This window comes from Accipiter gentilis, chromosome 9, assembly GCF_929443795.1.
Source record: "Accipiter gentilis chromosome 9, bAccGen1.1, whole genome shotgun sequence".
Classification (NCBI taxonomy): Eukaryota; Metazoa; Chordata; class Aves; order Accipitriformes; family Accipitridae; genus Astur; species Astur gentilis.
In genome coordinates, this window is record NC_064888.1 from 37,750,243 (window position 1) to 37,778,242 (window position 28,000).

The 28,000-nt window shown below is 36.8% G+C and overlaps 1 protein-coding gene across 7 annotated transcripts; it reads right to left on the reverse strand.

Moving 5' to 3' along the window:
• TIAL1 (TIA1 cytotoxic granule associated RNA binding protein like 1) lies at positions 1-28,000 on the reverse strand. 7 transcript variants are annotated; one of them, XR_007507220.1, is made up of 13 exons: positions 27,741-28,000; positions 20,656-20,752; positions 17,178-17,327; positions 16,796-16,850; positions 16,398-16,485; positions 14,420-14,495; positions 11,050-11,158; positions 10,647-10,742; positions 10,476-10,560; positions 10,062-10,185; positions 9,452-9,591; positions 2,124-8,519; positions 1-1,726 (listed from the first exon to the last, which is right to left on the reverse strand). XR_007507220.1 is itself a non-coding variant. In XM_049809821.1 (12 exons), the coding sequence occupies exons 1-12, from the start codon at positions 27,767-27,769 to the stop codon at positions 8,402-8,404; spliced, it is 1,167 nt and encodes a 388-aa protein (XP_049665778.1). In that variant the 5' UTR covers positions 27,770-28,000; the 3' UTR covers positions 1-8,401. The 7 variants fall into 7 exon arrangements, 4 of the variants coding, with proteins under 4 accessions (XP_049665778.1, XP_049665779.1, XP_049665780.1 ...); XR_007507218.1 differs by having other exon boundaries at positions 1-1,521; positions 1,644-8,519; XR_007507219.1 differs by having other exon boundaries at positions 1-1,170; positions 1,382-8,519.

Here is a 28,000-nt window from a genome sequence, read left to right on the forward strand (position 1 = left end):
TCTAGATGCCACACTGCAAATTTTATTCTGGTCAGAAAACACAAGGCATTTTAATCCATGAGAAGACATGCATAAAAATCATAGGACTATTCAGAGTATAATAGATTCAATACATAAAAGCAGGTTTTAAACTTCATGAATGTTCACCTTAGTGTTCACGATGTGTTGGCAAACACGGCTTTAGTTTTTCCTTCCACATCAGCCAAAGATGAAGTGCACACAGTATCATGAACCTAGAGGGACTCTTTTTTTATCTAAATATTTTAGCTCCTACGTTTTCACAGTTTAAACACAAAGAAATCAGTGACAGACTCACTGTTAGAATACACTAGAGTGTGATTAAGCCTACTCCTTTTGGAGAAAGCAGCATGATTTGATGTTGTGAAGATCTGGGGGTTTTTTTCAGTTCAATGCCAAGAGTCACTTTTTAGTTATATTAACCTTAAACCAGCAAGCCATTTTTAGTTTCAAAGCAAGTTTTGTTAATCTTAGCTAAATGCACTTACTATCTGAAGATTCACAAGTACCAGAGCAGATAATAAAACACATTTTTAATCTTTTAATAAGGTACATACAGAGAAAATATAAACATACCATTCCTGTAAGGTACACAGCATAAAACAGCTTTGAAGAGAATTCTGGTAGAAAACTGTGTTCTATTTCAGGCTTGCCTAAGTCAGTCAGGGGAATTTGTCCAGCACCCCTCACTTTGAACTCAGAGAAAGCTCTGACTCACTCCTCTGTAATACTTTCTAGTATAAGGAGGTTCATAGGGTCAACTTTTATGCCTGATCTTGTGGAACATTCCTCAATACCTCCAACTCCAGCAGCTTTAAACATGCCAAAATACAGACTGCAAAACTCTAGCAGCAACATTTAAACATGCAGAAACTTAATTACAGGCTAAGTAATTCCAGTAGTGCTCCTAACTTCTATCAGTTATACCTAGACCTCTTCATAAATTGCACTGAGAAAAAAACCAAGACCAAGTGTTTCACAGCTTGCAATTTAAGTGGGCAAATTTTTTTGAAACACAGTTTTATGTTCTTCTTTGCCTCTGACACTGAAAAAGTAAAATTGTTCCATTAGGTTATATTAAATGCATATTTAGGTTTGATAAAAACCTTACTGCTAAACTAATCTTCCTTCTTGAGTTTCTTCAGCTTTGTTCTAAAAAAAAAAAAGAATTAAGGTGAAGGAGCTTTGTTTTCCTTTTATACTGCCTTTAAATTAAAACAAAAGGGGGGGGGGAAGTAACAGCTTTCAGAAAATAAAGTAGCACCATGAATTAAAACTTGAGATGAAGAAATAGTTTTCAATAACCAATTTTACAGCAGTAAAAAAACCCTTTGACTTAGTAAAACAATATTGATATATTCACCTAGAAATTAATTAAGAAATCATCATCAAATCCTTAAATGCATTCTAAGGCCCTCTGGACTTTATGTAGACTTAGGACTGATGGGGGGGTGCAGTAAAGAAATCTCAGTTTTTGTGAATTATGTCCAGTCTGGTACAAACCTGAAGACAAAAAAAAAAGGTACTTAACACATGCTTTCAACATCCATCTGTAAGTATTAAAACATGCATCAAGTACAGAAATCAAAGATTTTTGCAATACAGGGGAACATTAAAAGTGATACCTGAGGTCAGTGTGTGTTTCTGCTAAGAACCAGATGCAACAGATTGGCTCCTTGTACATGAAAAGCAAGTACAACTCTGTTGACTAGAAACATACACAATTAAAGTGAGAAACACAGCAAAATAGACAGGGTATGAAAAATGAGATATATAGCCTTAACAATAACTGAATCACAACCCACAATTTAAGTATCCATATGTATTTTCTACAGTGAAAATAGCTATGAAGGAATGCCTGTTTCTACAGCCTTGGTAAACTAAGATTTGGACATACTTAGATACTTCTAATGAGACTGCATCATGCCTTTCTTTTGTTTAGAAGTCATACAGACAGAAAAGACTCCAGCAATACCTTCCAGTGAGATTTTGCTATAGAAGCATTTCAATGAAAAGTCAGTTTTCTAACCCATGCAGCTTGTCAAGACACTTGTTGCTAGATGCTGTGACGCTGTAAAACGTATTTAAAGCATAGTATCACATACCTTGCCAAATTTCTATGCATACATCCCAGAGGACAGGTTCTAGATTGTTTCTTAAAAGGCTACAATGCAAAAAGATGCCAGAATGAATGCTCTCAAAGTCAATGTGAACACATCACCTTGTACACTGATCTTAAATCTTCAAAATGCAACACATATTCAGCAATATCTATTAGTCCTCTGACCTCAGGTATTGACCATTTCAAAATACATTACAATACATATGAACAGCTGTTACGCTTCTAGAACAAGATCTTGTTATATGCATACTACAAGATTACAGTAATTTGCTCACTTTGGAAAATGTCCCTTTTGAGCGATCTGAGAGATGTTTCATGGACTTTCATATCCTTATTCCATGGAGTACATAAATCCAAGTAGGAGGCAAGATTCATCTAGGAATAGTATCCTAGAAACGTTCACATTTTATTTTTCTTAAAAGTCTGTCTGAAATTAGTCATGTTTTTAGATAAATAGTCACAAATACAAAACAAATTGCTCCTACAAAACCGCAGCATATACCTGCAAATGAAAGAAGCCCTAATTCATACCAAGATAGCAAGAGTTCAGAAAATAACGTTGGACCTCAGCCTTCTCTGAATATTTGCAAATGTACAGGACAGATTTATTCTCCACAGAACACAAGCTTTGCACTTAAAGCAAGCAGCAAGGCATACATTTTTCCAGCATTTGACTGTACAACAGTGATCTGGTACAGCAGCTGTAGCAGAAGCTCCAAGAGGTTGATTCCATTTTTACAGTCTAAGGTGTATTCGTGTAGCCTCCTTGTGCTTTCAGGTACAAGTAAAACTCAAGTAGAAATGGTTCTACACAGGTATATTGCAAAATTAAATAGTCCTTTTAATAGCTAAAAGGGTTATTTTCCTCACAGTCAGTACCCAAGTTGGAAGTTTTGAACTAAGCAATAAATCTTATCAATTGGTCTTTCCCATCATGCTTGAAAACCCAACATTAAAGGAAACAAATCATTTGTGGAATGAAAAAAAGATCTGCTTCACTGAAAGGACCAAAGAAACCGCAAAGACCATTTTTCATGGAACAGACCCCAATAATAATTCTCCATTTAATTAAGGTCAAAGAACTAGCTACTCAAATGGGAGGACAGCGGCTTTTCATCATCACCTGTGATATTTAAACTTCTACAGAGTTGGCTCTAGTAAGTCAATTTCCATGTAGGAAATGTAAGCATTATTCAGTGTTTCATGTGGTAGACTTGTGATTCTTACTGAATTCCTACCCACCCCTGATCCACAAGTTATACATTTAAAGAACGGGAAGACATTCAACAAGCAGCTGTGCATATCTCAAACTACTTTGATTATACAAACAAAAGGGTCAATACAGGCAAACAATAGAATGCCAAGCTAAGGAGGTCTAAATTGAGCAACATTCTACAAATTCACACACTTTAACACCATTTGCTCCTTTAAGTTGTCTTTATTTGTTTAGTCAACTTAGGTATTCTAGCTTGGCTATTTAATGTGCATCTATTTTCTCAGGAACCAAAAAGAAAATGGCCAAAGGTTACATGTTTTCTATTTTTTGTAATTTTAAAGCAACATTATTTTAAGCAGGGAGATAAAGCAAGTTTGTGTCTGAACAGTCACAATCCTCTAGATACTGCTGCGGTATCTGCCTAAGCCTGTCATGATTTTAAATGTGTTTGACAATAAGACTTGGCACTGATGCTGCTGCATCATGCACACTAGTCACCATTTCCCCCTTTCCTCCTCCTCCCTTCCCTGCGAGTGGCTGGGAAAGACAGCTGCCGAGTATCCGGGATCAGTGAGAACCTGGGTTCATGCAAAGAATAGCAACTGATCCCTTGTTTTCAAAGGGAAATATTCAAATGCTATCACCCATCATTACAGAAAAGTCAGCTTGCACTGAATTCCCTGACACAACTCCATGAAGTGGTTTTCTTCTAGACAAAAAAATACCATGCACGCAACTCTGGTGTCTTACTGACAGCTTGAATACTACAATACAAGGTAAAGCAATGTTTCTTCCCACAGTGTATCAGGAATACTTTAATAAGCAAGAAGATTCAGATCAACTTTAATCAAAGCATGAGTGGCTGTGTATTTAAGCAAGAAGAACTTGTATTCAAATAATCATTACTGATGTCAAATTAACTTTGAGTCATTACCCTTTATATGTCAGTGAGCAGAGCATGTCATTCACATCCATGATCTAGATCAGCACACATCCCCAGAAAGGTGACAGAATCAGTGTTCACTCTTCAACATAAAAGTCCTGTTTCTTTTTAAAGTAAAACATTCAGTAAACATTTCAGCAGTCTTTGGTTTAAAGTGATGGTAAAGGTGGGGGTGGGATTTTATCCATGTGACACTGAAACACAAATATCTTTACAGTTTTAAACAAATCGACTGGATTAACGAAAGTTGGCTGAAATGAAACACAACAAAGACCTTCCCAGCAACTATTGCCTTACAGTTGCCTTTTTATGAACAGAAACATTACATAGTGAAACCCTTAAATCTACCAACAATGAACAGGCACCACATATGATCAGAACAAATAAATTTTCACTCAGTTTCAAAAGAACAACTTCTTTTGGCTATTACAGCAGCAATCCAGATCCCAAACTATATCTATTTATGAAGATTCAAGTTGGAACAAGGCAGTACGTTACAAACCCCCATCCACTTTTTTTGAAGTATACTGAATAAAGATTGCCTGTACCTTGCAATGTAAGAACAGTGCAACAAAATCTTTTATTGCTGACCAGGAAACAGTTCCACGTGATTAAAACAAAGACTTGTGCCCTTGTTCAAAAACAGTCCGGTAATTACGAAGTATCAGACACTAATCATGTCCATACAGTTTAAGTCTGCTTCCTTGTGTACAAACACAAGAAAAACAAATCACTAATTTTCTGCAAAACTACGTCTTATTCACTGTGAGGCTTTTTTGGCGAGTGAAATGAAGGAAATGGTTCTGATACAGTGAATAGCTGTCTCATGAAGTTATCTTAGTAAGGAAGAAGGTTCTGCAGCAAGAGTATGTCTGAAAACTGTTTAAAAAATATACACAAGGAGGCAGGACTGATGAAAAGCTACATTTAACCTTAGGTTTACAACCTTACTACTGCAACTCTGCAAAATACAAAATGGTTTTGTATGAAAAATTTTAAATAAAACATCTTTTACATGATTGAAAATGCATAGTTTACAAGTCCAGCCTTGTATGCCTGTTGTCAGTTTTACAGCAAAGAGGGACAATGTTTTGACAGATGACAATACAGGATAAGCCCTTTATCACGTTTCACTTTTATTGAACATTTTCTGCAAATGCAGATCACAACCTTGCTTCAGGTTGCACGCATCAACTTAAGTCATGATAAATCAATACTTTTTGAAATCCAAATCCTAGTGGTAAGGGGTTAGGTAGTGGTTGATTTCTATAGTTAGAGAAATTACAACAGCGTAACAGTCACTCATAAAAGCAGTATGGTGCAAGAGGCTCTTTGGTGCCAAAAAATTGTCAGTGATGCATTTATGAACGCTACTGAGTAGAAAGCAATCCAAATTACAACTCCTCCTCGCAGTGCTATAGAACCATTAAAGGACACTGGAGACTCCCATATCATGAGCAGTCTGCGAAGAAATATCACCATTAAAGAAAAGCTGTATAAAAATCAATGACAAGAGACTTAAATGACAAAGTATATCCTATCTTTCATCCTGAAATACAGGTCAGGTATGGCCCAGCTCTCCAGCAGGCATATTAAATAATCAGATTTGAGGTGACCTACACCTTGAGACCTAAAGACCACTGCCTTAATCTTACACCCATTTATATGGGCATTTATGTGGTAATGTACTTGCATCATCTAAATCTTCAGTAGCGCCTAAAGAACATACTGCTTACATACCAGCATGCATCCAGAACATAGTCATATGTCAAACACGTAGAATTATGTAGAAACCCCAGATTTCAAGTGAAGTCTAAGAAATCTCGAAGTAACTTGCAATTCACGTATTTACTGACTCATGATTTTTTTTTTAAACCAGGTAAGTGTAACAAAAATGCAGACTTACTTGTGATTTTTTTTTCCAAACTACAATGTATAGGCCGATCCTCGCGTAGATATACACATATATACAAAATTTATAGAAAAACAAAAGTCCTGTAGACAAGATTCCTAACTTGAGCGGAAAAACACTACGTATACCATAAAGGAGAAACAGAGATAAAGGGCCAATTCTGTCATCACAAGCACTTACGGTTCCACACTAACTTCAGTCATTATTGCATGCATTAGATGCCCAGAGTTACAAGTATCTCTGGGTACAGTTGAGCCAACTGACTAAACTGCTCTTCTAGTATATCTCTCTCTCAACCTGATCTAAAAAGTCAAGGTACTATTTAGCATGTCAAGTAGAAGAGGAGGAAAAAAACCTCTTGTGATTTGCTACAGCATTAAGTGTAGTTATTTGCACAACCTGGCTGGGTTTAACAAAACTGCAAGTTTCCATTTCAAAATCTATTCTAACTTGCAACACCTGCATGGTAAGAAACAGAAAAGATAAAATATGCAGCTTCTCAGACACTCATTTAGAACTATCATCTCTAAAATCAAACATTCTGTTTCTTTTAAAATGCAAGTTTGCTTCACTGAACTATCACTGCAAATCCTACTTTTTTTTTTAAATTGTGCCTGCCTCAGTGTATTTCAGTATACAGCTGAAACATTTGCACCCCCTAGCTGTCACAGGTAAGACACAGTACTTGTATCTAACTTACATTCATTTTCAACTTCAAATTTATTGAGGCAGTTTATATCAATGTATCCATAAAATAATTCAGAAATAACCCAAGTATACCATTTAAACATCTTCATGATTTATCCATTTACACACTCAGTACACAAACAACCCAGCCTCTGTACAGGTTCATCACATGCAAACCACCCATAAAGACAAAAACTTTAATTAAAAATAAGTCACAACTCAGTGTACTGTTTCAACTGCATCTCCATTTACCAAATGGCACATTGAATATTCTCTAAAATAAGATGTTTTTAACAATCTTGTTAAAAAATTCTTGGGCAAAATATTTCTAGACTTAAAAAACATCAAGATTTTTCAAAACACTCAAGATACTATACAACTTATAATAACCTTGAAATAGGTTTACAAGGTTGTTAACCAAGGTATTTACATACCAAATAATGTAAAGCAAAAAATTCGTATTTCTAATGACAAAAAGGTGATGCATTAAAGATTTATGAAATTAAAATTAAGGCTCTTTGTTATAGTTCTTTATGTAACTTTACATAATAGCCAACTTTGGAAATGTCAGTCTTGCACATTCTTGTCAATCTACTGCATTTAAAGCAGTAGAGTATATTAAGTATTACTTTGAATAATTACATTGCTACTTCTATGTTTGAGCATGCTTTTGAAACACTGTAATTATGAAATATTTACAATGTGTAGCCTTCAAACTTTATGTAAAAGCACAAGTATGACTGTCTGATTTGAATACAAACAACATACTTGCAAAAACGTTTTTACTTCTCAAAATTAAATGCAAAATTACTACAGTCTTAAGCAAACCAGCTCTGAAAAGTTTTAATGTGTGCCTGAATGTGGACAGTAAAAGTTATGTGAAATTACTCAGACAGTACTGTTTTTCATTTTAGACTGAACTATTCTTTGTATCAGACTGTTTTCTTTAAGCATGTAGAAAAATTAAATATTTTTTTAAAAAATTATTCCAAGACCTACATATACTTTCTGAGCTATGCCTATAGGTTTCTTGAAAAATCAATACTGTCTAGCAGGTTGTAATGATTGGTCCACAGTTTATTTCAGGATGTGTGTTCAACTAAAAGCAACTTGCTGTTTTTCAACGTCATTTCTCTTAAAAAGCACAGTGATATAAAACACTGAAGACAGAACAAAAAAAATGGAATGGTAACCTAAAGATCAAATTCATTAGCCATTTCTCCTACTATATCAAAATTTGTAGTCAGAATTGTCTTTATTGACTTTATTTAATTTTTGTACACAAAGAAAAACATGTCCATATCCATCATGAACAAAAACTTTAAAAGGCAGAACTAGAAGACATTTGTGTCCTTCACCAAAGCAAAGCTGTGCTAAAGGTTCCAAACATTTCCATTTTTAAAATAAATATTTTCTTTTTTCATTGTCTACATTCCAGTCTTCAGAATGTCACTGGAAACTGCAGCCTATCATGAAATACACACTTTTAAACAGAGTCCCAGCTCACTGTGTTTGGTAGCTTGCCATACCATATCCAGCTTGGTTAGGTATTACAGGAGCACCTTGTCCCTGGGCAGGTTGAGCACCAAATCCACCCATCCAGGCAGCAGATGGAGATTGGCTTAAAAAGAAACAAGATGATTAAAAAAAGAGAAAAAAAAAAAGAAAAAAGGCCAAAAAAAAGAAAAATAATCATGCAGGCTAGTCAAGTTATTTACAAGACAGGCCAAAAAAAAAAAAAAAGAGAACAACATACTTCCTACACTACTATTCATACCAAAATAGAACAATTTCTTCTTCTTCTCTTTAATGAGTAATTCAGGTAAAGTGCTACAACGTGTGATTCTTGAAAATATTATAAGCTTTTTAAGAACAGCCCCACAAACCTTGGGTACTAGCTGCATAGGACAACCGCCTCCAAAGGCACATACATATGCAGGTGGCTCCAAGTCAACATCGAGGATGCAGAAATGCAAAAAAAACCCAACACCTAATGGCATGAATACCAGTGATTGGTTTATCAGGGCTTAATATGTTTAATTGCAAGAGATAATGAAGAATTATGTAAACAAAGAAGTTATTTTAAAAGTATGTTAAAACAAAAAGTTGTTGTGAAGACTTCCATCTTCAAGAGATCAAGAATTAAAAGCTCACCCAAATTCTGAAATGGCACAAGTTAAAGTGTCAATATGTAGCTGCTTCTCTCCAGGGTTATGAGTGCTTCAGGCAAATACCTGGGCTCCCTGGTTCAGACTCTCCAGTATTCACCACCTCAATTTGGAATCCAGAGAATTTTTAGATATCAGACAAGACCACCATCCAAAACTTTACCAAAGGAGTTGACTTTGTGCCATACACATAAAATGTGTGATCGAGTACAAGTCAGAGTGACTCACCCCATTATTTGGTCCATGGTAATCATTAAACATAAGCCTTAATCATGTAGGAGTCCACCTAAGGCTTGAAACCTTGTGCAATCCTTGAACCACATGAGTCTGAAACTCAGATATAACTTTCTTGTAATATTCTAAAAAATTAAATACAATTACTCACTCTACTCCAAAACCCTGTTGATTCCATGCTTGGCCATACATTCCATATGATGGTACTTGCCACCCGTTAGCCATATATTGCCCGTACTGTTGTGGATTTCCATATACTTGGCTCCATTGCCCCCATTGACTGTAATCCACCTAAGGAGAGAATAATTCATAGTACTTCAGGTTTTAGAGATGGATCATGTTCCTTTTGTGCTGAAGGCAAATTTTTTGGCTATATCAATCACAGGGCTGAAACAAGTAATAATGAGATCAGAAACATAAGACATCACTGTGACTTAATTAGATCCTTGTATTGAAAAAAGTATTTGAGTGTATTTTAAATGCCAAAGAATATTTGGTTGGATAGTCACCTAGTCTGCAGTTAGTGAACTAGCAAGAATCAGAATTACCTCAAAGTTTCTCCCTATCTTGAATCATATCCAGAAGACAGTAACAGATACTCCATCAAAATCACTAGCCCAATTTGATGAACAACTGGAACATAACTGAGACAGAACATGGAATTTCATAAGTCTAACACAAAATTTAGCTATTGTAACTGGGAAGGCATTACAGGTATATACACAAGTGCTTTTGTAATACAATGAAAAGGTTAAAGTTACCTGTTGGAAGTTTTTAGTCATGTCGGGGGATTCTTTACCCCAATAACACTTAACAACATGTCCTTCAATTGTGGTTCCATTAACTGAAACAATAGCATGTGCTGCACTTTCATGGGTTGAAAATCTAAAGAATGTAAAAACAAACTGAAGTTATGCTTTATAGTACTTTCACTTGAGTGTTAAAAAACAGTGACTCCATACATACAGGAAATCCAGAGAAAAAGATCTGCTTTCACAGATATTCATCTTCTCAGGTAAAAAGATTGGTGGCCACTTTTAAAAGTTCCAAATTTTTCTATGAACATATGGTGACAGCTTTTAATGTATCAGCACAAGTTCAATCAAGTAAATTACAGAAAGATGAAACATCACAACATGAACAAAATCACAGATTTTATTTTTCTCTGTCCATACCTGACAAATGAGTAACCTTTTTCCGGAAACACCCTTATTTCCATAATCTGTCCAAATGGTGAAAAAGTCTGTCTCATAAGTTGATCTACGACATATAATGTTTTTGATTTAGTAACCATCTTGGCATCCAAAAAGCTTCACTAATAAAAAAAATAATAAAACAAATCCTACCTGTTAGCCCCGAGGCAATTCCTCCACAGTATACAGTACAATTTTTTGGACTTGACTGATTTACTACATCTTCAAACCTCAATTGTTTCGTGTTATCTATAAAGAGAGAAAGCTGTTTTTAAGCAGTAGGCTAACAGTAACCACAGAGTCCCAGATACTTACCTCATACACAAGTATGAATTATACATTTAACAAACACATTCAATATTTTATGATAGACCAGTAGCGCCACCACTACATTCATATAATATACCAAAAAAAAAAAATCTATTCTTTAAGATCTGGAAGTCAAGGTAGATATGTAATTAAGTGCCATGATTTTGGCAACATTATGTTTTATTCCTCCATTGAACACTGATGCGCAAAAGAACAAACACAACATAGCATCACATGAAGGTCTTACTTTCTTGTGTACTTTTGGGGGCTGGTGGTTTCCGTGTTGCCCAGTTAGTTCTGATCTGACGGCCTCCCAACCACTGGCCTCCCATGTGTACAATAGCATTTTCTGCATCCTAAAGAGATTAAAATAAAGATTATAAACACATCAAAACAAGAAGCATGTACAAGTTTACTTCTAAGGAGGACTTGGTTGTCAGCTAATTCTGTTGACAAAACCAGTAACAGTACTAAAAAGATTATGAAATTATGAACAACCACAGCAAGCAGCCAAAAATAAAGTAACATGAAGCCAACTGGTTACAGAGAAAGCCCTCACAAATGATTTGGTAAAAACTTCCTCCGACCCTTATTTTTTTTACACACAGGTTAGAAGCCAACTACAATCATACACATACTACCTTTACACAAAAAACATCTGTAACAGAATATATGAAGGCTGCCCAAAAAAGTACAAAGGCCATACAGATAGATGCCAGAAGCAATTTCTGAAACAAAACAACTATAATTTTAACTATAAAAAAAAGTATGAAATTGTTTTGCCAATTGACCGTTATTAAAAATACAATACACAAAAGTATATATAATAGTAACAGATGAAAAATCAGGAAAGACTGTTTAATCAAAATACGTCACTGAAAAATTTCTCCCATGTAACCCCAGTAACACTTATACCATGCAGTACATGTTTCCAAAAGACAATGTATAATAAGATCTAAATGTGTTTTTTCAGAATCTTAATATGTACTCAACATACTAGGCCAAATTTAGGTAGAAAAATCTAAAATTTTGGGAAGACTGAGTGGTAGTTACCAAGAAATTGTAATGCTGAGATACAAATAGATTGAGCACACAAGTTTCCTTTTATTCATTACTTGCACCAACCCCGGTCCCCATCCCATCCTCTCTTCTGCCCTCTGGAGGCATGCAATATACATCTGAGCATAGACTGCTTTGTTAAGTTCTCCAAATATTGAAGTCATTGTATGAACACACACACAAAAGAGTCCATGGCCCACGTGGCTTAACTTCTTATCTGGAGCATGAATTAGAAGACAGTCTTCAAGTTCACATTGTAAGCAGAAACATCTAGTAAGCAAGGGATAAGTTTGCTAACACTTGGAAAAAGCAATTTTTCCCCCAATCGCTTTGAAAGAAGAGAGGCAGAGCAAATACTACATGGGTTTGAAATGCTTTTCCAAGGGCACGAAGCTCAAGAAAGAAAATGCCAAGCACAAAGGACAAAGAGGACATATGGACAAGTTAAAGGTGGGTGACTAGCATTGTCGTGCCTCGCACTGAAGGCTTCCAGCTGCAACAGGTTCATCTCAAATCACTCAGGACCTTGATCTTCCTAAGTTTTAATTACACAGAGTGATCATTTTGAAGACAATACATAAATACAAAAGAGAAATTATGAGAGATCACCAATGAGGAAAAAAACCTAAAAGACAAAAACAAGCCACCAGAATTAAAAAAACAACAACCCAAACTATTCAAGCACCCTCACTCCTAAAACAAAGTTACAAACTGACTAGGAAATGAAAAAAGCTCTAATGAATCTTGCTGCCAGTCTTGAGGATCACAGCTATGACAAAAATGGAATGTAGCCTGTGCTGTAACTGTTCCAGGTCAATGTAGGAGTTTAATATTTTTTTTATAACTGTGGTATGCATTAAGACCTCAGACTGGAGTACCTAAAGTCTGGGAACATATCCCACTTCCCCAAATCTAGCAGGATGACAGTAAATTCTGAAAAACAGGACTTAAACTGCCAGCTCAGGATGGTTGTGCCATAACCCTATAGGTGCAGCTGCTGTCTGAATGAACAGCAATAAGAACATAAATTTTAGAAGTACTTTTTAGTATTACATTTAGAATTCATCCATTAATTTTGCAGAGTGAATACAGATTTTAAATCGGAGTTTTTGTGCCTCAGTCTTAAAAGAATCCAGTAACTTGCATTCCATGTGACTGTTACAACATTTCCCCTATGGTCACAAAACCCAAACACAACCATATGATAAGGGAAGAAGGGTACAAGGAAATAAGACATCTATTCCTCTTGTCTATTTCAGCTGCAACACAAAATAGATGAAGTGGGAAAATACACTAAATCAAGGCATTCAATTTGTAATATCTTAGGGCATTTGCAAATCTGAAGAAAAGAAATTCCAACTTTTTCTTCTGATTAAGATTCAGCTTCAGATAACTTACAGAAAACAGAGGAAGAGTCTTGACATGTAAAACTTCTGACTACACAAACAGCCTTATATGCCTAAAATCCTCAACTGTGTGTGTTTCTCCTATGCAGAAGATTTAAGGAAACCAGTTTACACAGCTTTGCCATGTTGTCCCAAACATACCTCTAAACATGTACAGCTCAAATTTCCAAATAATCTTCACAAATTTCTTAACTCTGTCAAGCATTTCTTTAACTTCTAAATTACCAAGAATTATTTGTTGAGTCAATTGTATTGCTATAAATGGTAGGGCATAGCACTATTTTTACCAGTACTATACTGATTAAATTCTACAAATAACATCTTTAATATCTGTATCAGAAAGGGGTACTGGTCACTTGTCGGAAGCATTTTTTCCTAAGCATGCGTAACATTATCCATTATGTAACACCATCCAACGCAAAACCAAGAACAACCTTCAGTTTTACAATATGCATAAGCAAAATGCTTTAGAAGCACAAAATCACCTCTTAGCTGCAAATTAATTACTCGATATAAAGAACCATCTTAGATTTCAAAACAATCTAACAACTCAAGCAGAGGACCAGCCAAGAGCTTTCCTGAGATGCAGAGCTCAAGCAAATAACTCCAGCATATGACACACTTGGTTGCATTAGGTCCCCAGAAAGACGGAGCTTTGGCACGAACTTAAACCTGGCAAACACCACGGCACAACGTGGCACTGCGCTCCTTCGGACGGAGGGCTCCGGGATGTCATTTTCCAGGGGCTCCTACCTTAACAGAGGGAGCCGCGCTGGACCTGGCGCGGTGCCTCAGCTGGGAGACCTAAAGCACTACTGGTCAGACCAGGCACCCAACCCACTGTAGGAGGGATGGTTCCACAGACTAAACTGAACTACCCTAACACACCTGAACCAGCTTTCTATGTTCAGGAATCTTGTTTCACAATGTTCTCGAATCTTTTTTCACAACATTCTCATAGCATCACCATCATCTGAATTGTTTCAACCCTTAACCATAAATACTGGAAGTTTTTGACTAAAGTATGTTTGTCCCACACACGCAAATTTATTTCCCCGGGTAAGTCTGATACCTAGTGAATATATAAGCAGAGGCACAAAACTAGAAGTAGAAAATAGGCAATTATTTTAAATCTACATTGTGATTACTCACCAGTTTGTTATAAAAAGATACAAAACCATAGCCTTTTGACTTTCCAGTTGCCATATCTTTAACTACCCGTGCATCCCTGTGAAAAGAAGCACAGCTATATGAGGGTAATATTAATAACCTGCAAAATAAAAACTAAAAGGAACCACACACACTGTATTGTGAGCATAATTTTTTCTTATAAATTCAGTTAGCCCTAAAACTACAGTCATTCCTGAACTCTCCCTATTGCTTCTTTACCTGTTAGAAAAAAGCAGTAGGACAAAAAAATAACATGTAATAAACATGCAACCTATCCACATAACCTATACTGGCTAAAACTAGAATGTTCAAATTTGAAGTATAAGAGAAACAAAGTTTCCTTTTCTAATATTCTATTGGCTAGGGTCCTCTAAGGTTTACTGTTCTATAAATTACTGTAACAATTCTATCTAATTTACCATGCATTTTCTAAATAGTTAAATGTCTTCTGCCTAGTGATACAAAATATATGAAATATTAAAAAATCGAAAAAGAGGAAAAAATAGGAATTAAAAGGCATACATGGCCTGTTAACAGATTTCTTTATTTTTCTTGGTCAATTCTCTACCATCATTTTGGAGTTTGGGTAGCTGTAAATTTTGAAAAATTGACATTTTCAGAAATTTAAGAAAGGAGAATAAAACTAACAACAATGCTAAGCACACCAGTACGAAAACAACAAATTTACACAGAAATTTTAGTGAGTAAGTTAAAATGATTGGAAATATAGAACTGCACTGAATATAGAATGTTAAAATGTAAATACTAAAATATGTATATATAAATAATGTATAATAAGAATAAATAGAAATGAGAAAAAATCTACAACTGAGTTCCAGTGTGCACAGTTCCTTGCAGTTAGCCTTCAAGATCCTGTCCATTCTTATGAGCAATTCTGCAAAATAACCAGAATGCTATTACTTTTAATTGTGACTTGGACTTTAGAAAAACTGCAGGTCTCAGGTATAAATAATAGATTGAGAAACAGAAACCTGAATTATTCTTTTTAAATTGAAAACAGTACTACTTACCACATTAAGAGACAAAAAGCAAAGTAAACAAAATAGCAGAGGTAAGAAATAAGATTTATGATTCATTTAAAAATATGCGTACAGAACAAGAGAAAAATAAGAATTTTGTTCTTAGAAATATATTCCTGTAAAGTAGTACAAAAACGTTCATGTGCAACTTTGAAAGATTTATATAAAGATAAACTGATTAACAGACTTTTTTTTAGCAGTACTCTTAAGGACATACATACTTAAGCACTCACAAGGGTTCTTATAATTTTAAATATGTTCAATTAAAATACCAGGTGCTTTAGTATTACATGAATTATCTATGAGAAGTTTAAAGAAACATTCTCTTAACTGGCAGAAATGTGCACATATTATAAATCCACCATTCTTTCATTTAAATATTACAATCTTAATTCATCCCCTGTTATCATCCAAAAAAGTAGATTTCATTCTCATAAGTATTAGCTTTTTTCAAAACGTTCACAAGTTATTCAACTAGCTGCTTCATAAAGTTATATTCTAATTGCCCAGTTTTCTATACTGCCTATGAAATGCAGTATGAATGCATAGAAAATACACTGAGGATGCAACATATACCAGTTGTCAAGTCACTACTCTGTACACATTCTGAACAACAAAAAGTCACACTTAGGAACAGTAATTAAATTTTAATAAAAAGTTGAAGTACATTAGCATATAAATTAGGTTAAAAGCACATTGCTTTCAGCAAAACCAGAGCACAATTACATTACTGTATTTACAATCATTAGATAGATACTGAGATGAAACAATAACCCCCCCCCTTTACTGCCCACCCAACATGACAAAATTAACATCAGAAAAATTATCCAAAAAGATAAGAAATAACATTTCAACCCAGAAACAAATTTTCACTGTCATATTTTCTAACTAATATTGGAAATGTTTATTACGATACTTACGATATTTTACCAAAAGGAGCAAATGCTGACTTGATGTCTTCTGTTGTTATTTCTGGACTTAAATCCCCAACGAACACATGGAAGTGATCTGAAAATAAATAATTTACTAATCAAATATTTAACTGCTATCTAAAATTTCAACTCCTGAGAAAGTGATGCTCTGCACACAGCACTGAGAACGAGGAACACCCAGGATTCCATTTGATGAGCAGCAGCAATTTAATCTGTCCACTCCAGTTTCCCCAGTTGTAAAGCAGAAACAGAAGAATTAGTTTGCAAAATTCTATTAAACACAAGATGGGAAGGAGAAAAGTTATGTTTAAATGCATTTATGACAAATTATTACCACGTTGTGAGGTATTTGTGTAGAAGTGATACTGTGGCATTACTTTACTTACTGGATGTATCTTTTTTCTGGCTACTTGGTGTTGTTGCCCAGTTTACTTTGACCTCCTGAAAATAAGTATAAGATTTAGTATAAATTCACAAAAGTCTTACGTTTCATAAGTTCATTCAAGGGTGGGTTACAACTGTGTGGGTTACAACTGTCAATGTTTACAAATCATCATTCAATATAAAATGCTGTCATAATTAGAATGTCACAAACAATATGTTTCCTAAACATTTCTTTTTTTTTTAAATCAGTATTTTGAAAATATTATTCTAACAGTACTTAACCTCAGTAAACATCTTCAACAAATTGAATGCCCCATGGTTTTATTAATATTTTTACACAAACCTATATTCCTTAAATCTAAGATTACAATATAAGCAACTTACCTTTCCCAAAATTTTTCTCCCATTCATAGCAGCTAATGCAGCAGCTGCATCTCTGTGTTCATAAAATTCCACAAAGCAATAAGGGTCATTGCTTGTATGCTGCAAAACAGAAAATCCAACAGAAGAGTTGACCCTTCTGCTATCGGGTTGCTGAGAAGAAAATCCAGGAAAATATATTACTTATAGCTAGAAACTTTAAGAATGATTTGCATTAGATTTATGAAATAGCCTTTGACATTACACTTAAATGCAAGAATTATGAAGATGGACTTTTTATTAAAGGTCTCGCAATTTCTGAAGTATAGTTTACCTTGTATGAGGGCTCAGGACTTTAAGCTTACTAAACTAAAAATAATTCAACTACCAGAAAAAAGTGATCTGCAGACTGGATGGAAGGGTGGAAAAAAGAGGAAGAACGGAGAGAAGAACAAAAATGGTCTTCTGCCTCATATATATACTCAAAGCTCAAAATGTTTGTTCCCCAGATACATTTTCACCAATTTTCTCTCCTACTTAAGAAGTCCTTCCTTTTATTTGCCTGAAACTCACTAGCGGACAGCTACCTAAAAGTTGCATATTCTCAGTCTCAAGTGAAAAATGTTATACCCACCAACTGGGAAATATCCCTTTAAAAGGACTCAAAATAGTCTGACTGAGGGAAAAAGATAATCAATTGATTGTTACTCTGTTAAATCTTGGGCATAAACCAGTTTTTTAGGATGGCCTATCAAATAACCTTTAAAAACACTGACAAAGCTCACTGAAGTATTAAATGTACCAGAGTATTAAGTGCAAAGAATGTAAAAGTCTTCAAAAAAGTTGATCAAGTGGAAATGATGATTAGAATGCAACTTTAACATTGGATTTAATCTGCCTAAAAGATGTAATGAGTACAAAAACTAGAGCCTTATACCAAAGCTACATTAACTACTCTGCATGTACATAAGATGATAAACACTTAATATTGAACAAATTATTTCTTGCATGGACAGGGAAGGGTCTAGCATGTAAAGAAACTGCTTTCTTGCATATCAACCTCCCCAACGTCAGCTAGAGGATAGCTCTAACGCAAGTTAAGAGTAGGCCTTTACCAGTTTTACTATTTAACGTCTGAAAATTCATACACACTTATATGAACAAAGAAATTCTAATTCTGCCCTGTAAAACTGGATTGTACATCTTCAAATAGAATTCTGTCTACACCTGAACAAGGGAGGCTATTAAGATCTAATAGCTGAACTGATCACAAGGCCTTGATATACCTAAAATGATCAAGAAGTATGAAGGCATCCTTCTAAATAACGTCAGTACTAGGTGTCTCTAACTGATGCAAAATGAACAACAAGAGAAAATAAACCTGAGATCATAAAAAAAAGTTTAAGTCACAACAGCCATGAAGTGCTCTAAAAGCACATTCAACCCCGACACCCCAAAACAGTAAGCCTTTATTCACCCCTCTTCCCAAAGTACTTTCCTGCTGCAATGAAAACAAGATTTGGGAAACCCGTTTAAGGCCTTAGCAGATTAGTGCAGTTTATGCTTCAACTGAAATGCAATTTTACTTTTAGATTGTGGGGAGGTCTTCTTTAGCACTAAGAACTTGTCTGAACATGCGAAGAGCCTCTTTTGCAGGTGCCCAGATCTTTACGTGTTCAAGACACCTGTAAACGCTAGTCACACCGTCCTCTGAGTATCACATACCCCCAAAATAAACACTTGAAAGAGCTAAACAGTTGACATCTTCATGTCACGTATTCTACAAATGAAAGAAGTGAGCAAACAGTTGATACACCTGGCTAAAGGGGGGGGGGGGAGATCATAAAAGTTCTGAAAACATTCAGGTATAAACTTGACAGATAATGGTAGTAGCAATGAACAGGTAAGAACCACTTAAATGCAACTCGGTGCCTATGAAAAGTTCACGACAATTGATCAGGACAGTATGGACAGGTACTTTGACAGTTAAAAGCGCTGTAGCTGCAGGCCAGTTCCAGTCTAGAATCCAACCTGCACTTGCTGACTGCTTGGTGACAGGTGCTAAGGTCAGCCCAGTGCATTCACCTCCGTATGACTGAATATAGCTGCAAGTAGCTTTTTGTTTATCTACTTATTTCATAAAGGTGTCTCACTTGTTGTTTCTATGATTATGTAAAAATCTTAAAACCACAAAGCCTAACTCAAGGTAAAATGAGTCTTGGAATTTCTCATCTGGTTCTCAAGAAATCAGACTGATACTAACATCTCTTGAACAGCTGAAGGTTGGAGCAGCAGTACCTTATTTCTGAAGGGCATATGACAATCAAAACTGTTTCTTCAGAGAAAAACTCAGAACTATGCTCTGTTATCCTCCTGCTTAGTTATCTTTCTCCAATAAACTTATAGAAAACGTGGCAGAGGTCTTGTCTTTACTAAAAAGTTTTAATACAATGCCACATGGGAAATTATTAGTTAAGACAAAGATGAGAGTGATTAAACAAGCATCAGGTGGATAATAGGCAGCTAAAAACCAGAAAAGCAGTGTGTCACCTTGAAAGGAAAAGACCACCGCACAGGAGTTACTACTAGTGTTCCTAAAGAAGTCTGGTCGCAAGACTTGCCTTTTAATACCTTCATTAACAATCCTGACAAAAAAATGTGACTGTACTCAGGAAATCTGTAATTACTAGTACAAAGCATAAGTAGTACTAAAAAGTAGGAAGACCATACTGAAAGCCAGAGTTGAAGAACTGAAGATTAAACCTAGCAAAAATTCCAATTAGCCCCTGCCTGCTCAAAGTTTAGCAGTCATAAATGCAGAAGAAAGGAAAAATATTAGGGAGCAACAAGTTGCCTAGGATGTCTCAACGAGATCACAGAAATGGCTACCAACCCTAAATATATCAGGGTATTTTCAATGGAGAGAAGTAGTATTAATACTTACCAACACTTTGTACAAAAGACCTTATCTGGAATATTATGGAAATTTTGTCACTTTTTTTCAAGAAAAAAATAATTTAAGAACAGACAGGTGCAGACGAGCTATTCGCACTGGCACAGAAGAGGCTCAGGAAGAGCAAAACTTATTTTGAAGTATTTTTTTACTTTGCATTCATAGCAAAGAAGCATTTATTCGAGAGGGAAAAGAATTACAGGGGCTTATGTGAAAAATGTGAAGAAGTGAAAAATGTACAAGATAGCCATGAATAACTCTTGAAAGAAAGTTTCTGATCATCAGAACAAGGTGGTTCTGAAAAGAGGGGGTAAACTATTTTAAATGAAGTGCAATCTCATGATCAGCTGGTAAAAGGTATGTCAGGGCCACAGGCAAAAGTACAGGACTGTACACAACAACAGGTCTCTTCTGCAAAAAGCCAAACATAATCAATCCCAAACCCCCCACTACCAGTGATGTCAAAAGAAGCCCCCAAGTCCATTTATTTTGCACAACTTTATCCTAAGTTACATTACATTTGCTAACCCCAGATGTGGAAGGCCTTACCTCTGTTATCATTTTACAGCTTTTGCATGGTCCAATCTGGCTGAATAACTGAAGTATAAGAACTTCAGTCACATCTCTGGAGAGGTTTCCTACATAGCTACACAGGGAAACAAGAAACCAACATTTTAAACCAGAAATTTTCAGCTTTTCAAATGTAATTAAGATTTTAAAATCTTAAATTTGATTATGAAAAATCTCCCTTTAAATATCCCTGGTATCTTAAAGACAATATTAACAAATTATTTCATGAGACAGTTTTAATGCAGCATTCATGTGGTCTCTAAATTATAAAGCTGGCCGCACAACTGAGAACATGAAGCTTGATTCAGACACAGTACTGGACACAGATATCTAGTGCCAATCATTTCTTTGGCAGAGAAATGTCAAATGCAGGAAGAACATTGCTCAAGAATGTTGGGCAGAACAAGCAATCAAGTGGGCAAAGATGCTTTAAGTTTCACTTCCCACCGAGCATTTAATCCAGACTACTCCTGAATTCAGGTACAAACCTACATCTAACCCCTATTAGTTCAGTAGTAGCTATCAGACATAAACTGTGCTGCCTTGCAAGCGACCAACTCAATTTTTCTGTTTTCCTGAACATTTCGAAAACCAGCCCACTTACCAATAGGCAATTTATGCAGCATTATGCCATAGGAATGCTCCACAGAGCATCTATCTCAACAGCTACCACCTCTGTAAAACTCCCCCAAATTTTGTCAGTGTTATTTTAATATCACCCATACTTCCTGATTTATTTATAAAATCTTAGAAATAATTCCAAGTTTTGAAATACCTATTAGAGTCCTAGTTTTAACCAGATAGCCAGAAATCCAATAGCCAAGTTTTAGAACTACTTCTAGATACTCTGCTACATTTTACACTCACAAAAAGTAAAACCAGGTCAAAGAGATGGCCAAGAGAGCCATGCATGCAGAACTGTATTCTTTAAAAAAAAAGTGACTAATTTGTAATCAAATTGTAAACAAAGCGATCAGTTAAAAAAAAGGCTTGTCACAGCAACAGAACTCAAAAGTCATCAGCACAGGGACATTCATTATATTTACAAGTAAGCCTGTCAAGACAAAGTATTCAAATGCAACCAGTAACATGAGCAGAACTTTTGTGATTCAGCTGTTGAAACAATATAAATTTTATTCATTTTACTCTGATCTATTACAGAATGTCATAACACAGAAAGCTAAAGTCAGTCTGAGCTGTTAATACACTTCAGTGAACATAAATGTGAACCAGCATTTCTTAGTCTATGCAAAAGCCAAATTCTTTTGAGTACAGCAATTTAAGTGCACACACTTCTTTTGCTTAATGGGCATCCCTTTAAAAATTTTGAAAAGCAATTTCTGTGTTTGACAACAGGATTTTCATCTAGCTTCAGCAATATTAAAATGGACACTATTTGTTTTCATCTGAACACCACACAATGATATCAACAGATTTTTGTTTATGTTGTTATTCTTTCAACAACTATGAAACAGTTCTGCACTCAGTCAGGACTTCAATGCTACAAAAGATCCAGAGTGAGTTTCTTATATATCACATCACCAGAATATAGAAACATCCATTAAAATCTTTCATGTACTCCTTACTTTCTGACTAAATATGTATGAATTAATAGCAGTCATTAATAGAAGCTACATTTCCAGCCTGTACTGTTGAAGCATTTCAGTAAAGAAGTTAAAAACTACAGAATTCTCTAAGACCCATTACAGGACAAATCGCCCATCTCATTGACTTCTCAATTCTCTATTCTGAAGATTTAGCAGTTAAACATTCATCCATACCTTCCTTCTGAAACCTTAACTAAATTTTTGCTAATCATTCACCAAGATTAAGTTGTAAATCACTAATAGTTTTAAATGGAAATATTGACTTTTGCAGATACTACTAAAATCAGATGGAAAATATAGTTACCAGTAGGAATTCCCACAAAAAATGTCAATACTGCTGTGAACTTATTACTAGTACTTGTTTCCTTTTTATGTTGTAGAACAGTGCAAGTTAACACCATGCCGTAACAGCATACTGGTATAAGCACCTGTACAGTAGCACTGACATGAAATTAAATACAGTGAAGTCCTACTAACATTATTGCTACTGCAAAACCAGATACAGTAAGGAGTACAATTATCACTATAGAAAAACAAAATCTCAGCCTTTTCTGCATAATATTAATATGTATTTTGGAAATGCAAGAACTCTGAAAAACAATCTGAAGAATTCCTCTTCATCTGACAAAAAAAGCCAGGAAAAGCCATTCCTTAAAAGTCTATTCAATTAAGGTTAAGATAAATCACATTAACTGCTAGAAGAGATACTAGGTGGTTTTTGAATACCACTATGTCTTCATCAAGATAGTTGTGAGTGAGAATGTTGTATCATTAACTTCAGCTACAAAACAGGTTGCCTCTTCATAAAAATCAGCAGTGTAATTCTGGACCACCTGATTGCTAGATTCAAATGGAACGTAAAGTCCTAATGGTCCATTAATTCTCTAAATGTATCTGATAAATACTGCCTTGATGTTTTAATATTACCAGAGTCAGAAGGCATTAATACCTTTCACAAGTTGCTAACACACTGAAACTTGAGTAATACACACGCTAAGAATACTTCACAATAAAAAGTTCATGTAGCAAGGACAACACCCACAGAGACCCAAATCTCTTGAAGTGCATGTGAAATACAGGAATACAAACCTCTACAGCTTTGAAACAATACACTAAAAAATACAACTTGATGGTTACTTTCACATCTTTAAGTAAAGTTGGTTGCAGTAACATTACCTCCTTCAGTACAGTTAAAGATGACTTAAAAACACCATACAAGCAAACATCATCTGTGTACAATGTTTGAATACTATATAACTAAGGAAAGAAATACATTCAACATAATAGGAACAGAAACCTTACCTTTCTGGAAACACAAAACTTTCCTCAGCTGATGCTAATCACCTGCCACATATGGCCAGCCTATTGGCACACCCAGTTTTCCCCTTTCTAGCTGAATTTACACATGATATAACACAGTATTTTCTATTCTACTTTATGAAGCCAAAATAAGCAGAACTACACCTAAAGAAAACATGGCTTTTAACATGCTATTGCATGGAATTTCAATCTTTTTGTTTAGATACATTCTAGAGGATATATTATTAAAACTTTTAAAAAACTATAAAACCCAACAGAGAAGAAGCACTTACTATACTTTTATAGGCTGTTGTCTTGGTTAATGTGACAGGGCAGCAAAAGTTGTGGCTTTTTGCATACAGGCAATAGTGTTTGTTCCCTTCTGCAAGTTTGAAGCACTTAAATACCAATTAATAAGCACACACACACAAAAAAACCCAAACCATACATCTCACTCCTGATATAAATTTAAATATATTACACTTTTGAATGCTGCTGACAACACAAAGAATAACAAACTGTATTTGAAATTCACAGATCTTGTAGAATTATCTAAAGAATAAAAGAAACATATCAGCAAGTAATGAGTTTTAGAATTAAAGTCTTTGGCTTGAACTGAAAAATCCTCTTTGTAAAGGTAAACCGTTTTTTATTGTATCCTAGACAGGTAGGGAGGAAATGGACATTTACAGCCACTACTTTTAGGTCCACAAAACTCCCCTGCATACTATTTGGAGGAAAGATAGTAAGTTTTCACACTCGCACAGACAACGTGCAAGAAATGGCAGATTCCACATTTAAATGAAGAAACTACGATAAGCAATAAGGTAATTGAATTGGTGACAAGTCCATAGAAATTCTAGTAGCATCTCTGCCTAGTGCCAGTGAGCTAATGGAAATAAAACGATACCAAGAGAAGTCCACTCTGTAGACTCCACTAAGCAGACAATATTCCTCCACAAGAGAACTGAACTGAAAGGAAGCGTAAGAGAAGTGAATCCAGCTCCTGGTTCACAGCTGACCTTACACACCCTATCCAAATTCCATGACACTAAGAATGTAACATGGCAAAGCTAATGACATAACTCGTAAGTATTCAGTGACTGTTCCTGAAGTTTTTCCTAAAGCCACTAATAAGAACGTACAAATTTGGAACTTTTCTTCCAGTTATCAGCGACATCCAAGAACATTTGCAACACATTAGGTTTCTGATAGTTTAGTTTTCACTTTAAAGTAGAAACAGGACTTTGATACAGCTTGTGAAGGAAGGAAATCCGACAGTACTCACAGAAAACAGAGCTTTCAAGTGTTCAATTAAAAACAAACAAACAAACAAAAAACCCACAGAAGCCCACAGGTCATTTTAGGACAAGCTAAAAATTTACACATTGTGAATTTTCTATATCACATTTGAACTGAGGGGTGTGACAAATCCTAGAAAAAGGCCCCCCTTTCTCAAGTTATCTTCAAATTGCTTACAGCAGTAAGGAAAACTTTTTGGCAGAAAATATTGAATGTTATTCTTCACATTTATATAAAGACCTAATAGTTATGAAATGTGAGAAATAAAAATGCAAGTAGTGTTTATTTTCCATATTAAGCTTCAGAAAATATTTTGAATTCTTAAAAGCTCATGACTGACCTGTCGTGACTGAAAACAACAGAACAGCCCTGTCAGTACTGCAAATGGAAACAATTATTATTCCTGAGATATTTAAGATGAGCATAAACGTTAGGTGAACAGTGGTTAGGTGGATTTTTCTGTTTATAATTTAAAAAATTGCTTGCAAGTGTTAAAAAAGAAAACTCCTTCCTAACCTACAGGTTGAGTTTTTCTTTTCTGAAGGAATAAATGTAATACCAAAGACATTCATAAACTATCACTTAAACTATCAACCAACTGCTCATGCACATGGTCAAATAGCTAAAGAAACAATTTGTTCTTCACTTACTTTCCCCCCTCCCCACCATAAAAACAAACAAAACCAAAGGAGTTCAACTTACAATATTATTAGTTGTTCTTGGGGGGCAGTGAGTTTTACTTCTATGAGAGATCATAACTGCTATACAGGAAAAGTATTACCCAGGACAATAACCTTTAACACACAACTTGCAATTCTGAATTAAAAGGTATTTCAGATAAAAGTAGGGACAAGAAGGAGATGCAAGAATAGCTACAGCAGAATATTTGTGTTTTATGAAAAAAGCCCTCAAATAATTACAGGAAAGTAACCCTGCATGACTGTGGTTCCTGCAAAACTACTAGGAAATGAATGTATATGCTGTTTATGAGTTTGACAAATTAGACAGTCTCATGTGTGCAATAAAACATCTTGGGCAGCTGTAGAGATGCTATTTCAGACATCTTAGTACAAATGTAATTTTTTCCTTGTCAGTGACTATGGGCTAAGTCAGGTCATCAATTGATGTGTTAGTAAGAAGAACCCACTCGCAACGTAGTACCAAAACTTGTTAGCAGAAAAAGAACATTTTAAAACTTAGCCTAGATATAGCACTTATTTAAAAAAAAAAAAAAAAAGAAAAAGAAAAAAAAGAGGAGCCAATCAGGAAGAGAGGAATCTTGATAACAAAACTGAGTAAAACGCTGTGTAACTTTGCTCTTTTCCCTCCTCTCATTCTAAAGCAACAATCTGAAAACTATGTCCACTATCAGGGCCAAGACAGGTCAGACCATTTGGGCCATCAACACAAAAGGCATGTAAAGTATCCTCATTTAAACTATGCATCTTGGGGAGCACAGACTAAGTAAGTACTTATACTACACCACAAACAAGTTAGAAGAACTTTTGCAGACGTAGGAAGCAGAAAAAACACAAATTGCCTCGAAAAGCCTTAAATGCCAAGTCATCATTTTGGTAGTGGAAACAAAATTCAGAGATTATTTTACTCTGTTTCAGTAGTGTCTTTAAAGTAGCCCTTAATCCAAATTATCTTTGAAAGCCTTTCTGAAGGCTACTGTCCCAAAACCTGAATAGACAAAGATTTCATTTGCCCCGTCTTGAGCTGTGTTTCTCATATGGGCAGCCTGAACGTCGTACTGTAGAGACTGCCTTTCTTACACGGACAGCCCGAACACTGTCCTGTTCATACAGCACATAACATCCTTTGGCAACTGGAAACTGAAAATCTATGAACTAGTTACAACAATCAACAACAGAATTACGTGCTCTCGACTGCCTCACCATACATACTAGCCCCCCTCACGTAAGTCAGTAGGACAAAGAAAACCCATCAAAACCATACCTGCAGAGTTGGAAAGAACTCAACAGCAACCAAAAAAAGCTCAAATTTACAAACAGAAAACAGGTGACAGCCACCAACTGATTAAACACTGCCTAGAGAGACACGGCCAACATACACTTTACTTCTTTTGCCAGGGCCCAAGAGGCTGCTGAGCCATACGGTGAAACACTGGAGGGAAAAGCAGTTTCTCCTACCCGCCCGCTACGGAGAGTCTCCTCTTGCGGTGTTCCCCGTCCCACCCACCGCAGGGAGAGCACAAAGAACTTCCCTAACGCCGGCACCGCCGCGAAGGGGACCCGAGGACGGGCGACCCCGACCCGCTCCTCCCGGCGCCGGCCCCGCCAGAGCTTTGCGCCCGCAGGCCGGCGGGCAAGCAGGGCTTCCCTCCCCCCCCCACCTCCCCTCCGCCAGCTACACCCCCCCCCCAGGCACTGGACAGGGACCTGGTCAAAGCGGGGGTCCCCTCGCCGCCACCCGGGTCTCCCCCCGTCGTCCCCCTGAACCGGTGCAAGGCAACCCTGCGCTCTCCCGAGCCGCCCCGTCTCCCCTCCCCTCCCTCCGCTCCCCCGGCCAGCTCGGGACCCCGCTCCCCATCCCTCCCTCACACGCTCTCTCCTCAAGCACCCTCCGCTCCCGCCCGCCGCCTCCCTCCGCACCCACGGGGGACCCCCCCCCCCCCGCCCCCCGTCGCCGCGGCCCCGTTCTCCCCCTCTCCACGCACCCGCGCCTCCCCGCCCCCACCGCGGCCCGGCCACGCACGCCTCAGGGAGCGCATCCCCCCCCCGCCCCCCCCCCCCAAACACCACCACCACCGGCCCGGCCCCCCCCCTCCGCCCCGGGCCCGCTGGGGCTCACTCCCCACCCGGAGGCCCCCGCGGTCCCTTCCCCACTCACAGGGTCCTGGGCTGCCCGTCGTCTTCCATAATGGTGGGCGAGCGCCGCTCTCAGCTGCACCCGCCGGGGCAGCGCCGGAGGGGGCGGGGGGGGGCGGGCTCCGCCGCGCAGGGAGGCGAAGGGAAGGTGAGGGTGAGGGCCCCGGCTCCCCCCGCTCCGTCTCGCCCCCTCGCCAGGTCCCGACACCGCAGCCCGAACGGGAGAGAGGGAAGAAGCACCACAAAATGGCCGCCGCCACCAGACACTCAGGAAGCCGCGCT

What these genes read in the sequence shown, in the direction of transcription:
- TIAL1 (XM_049809821.1), bottom strand. Translation starts at nt 27,769, where the DNA reads ATGGAAGACGACGGGCAGCCCAGGACCCT. An exon ending in AATTGCCTCGGGGCTAACAG is followed by an intron (nt 10,561 to 10,646) that starts GTAGGATTTGTT and finishes TATATGTCGTAG; the next exon opens with ATCAACTTATGAGACAGACT. An exon ending in TGACTAAAAACTTCCAACAG is followed by an intron (nt 9,592 to 10,061) that starts GTAACTTTAACC and finishes TTCTCTCCTTAG; the next exon opens with GTGGATTACAGTCAATGGGG.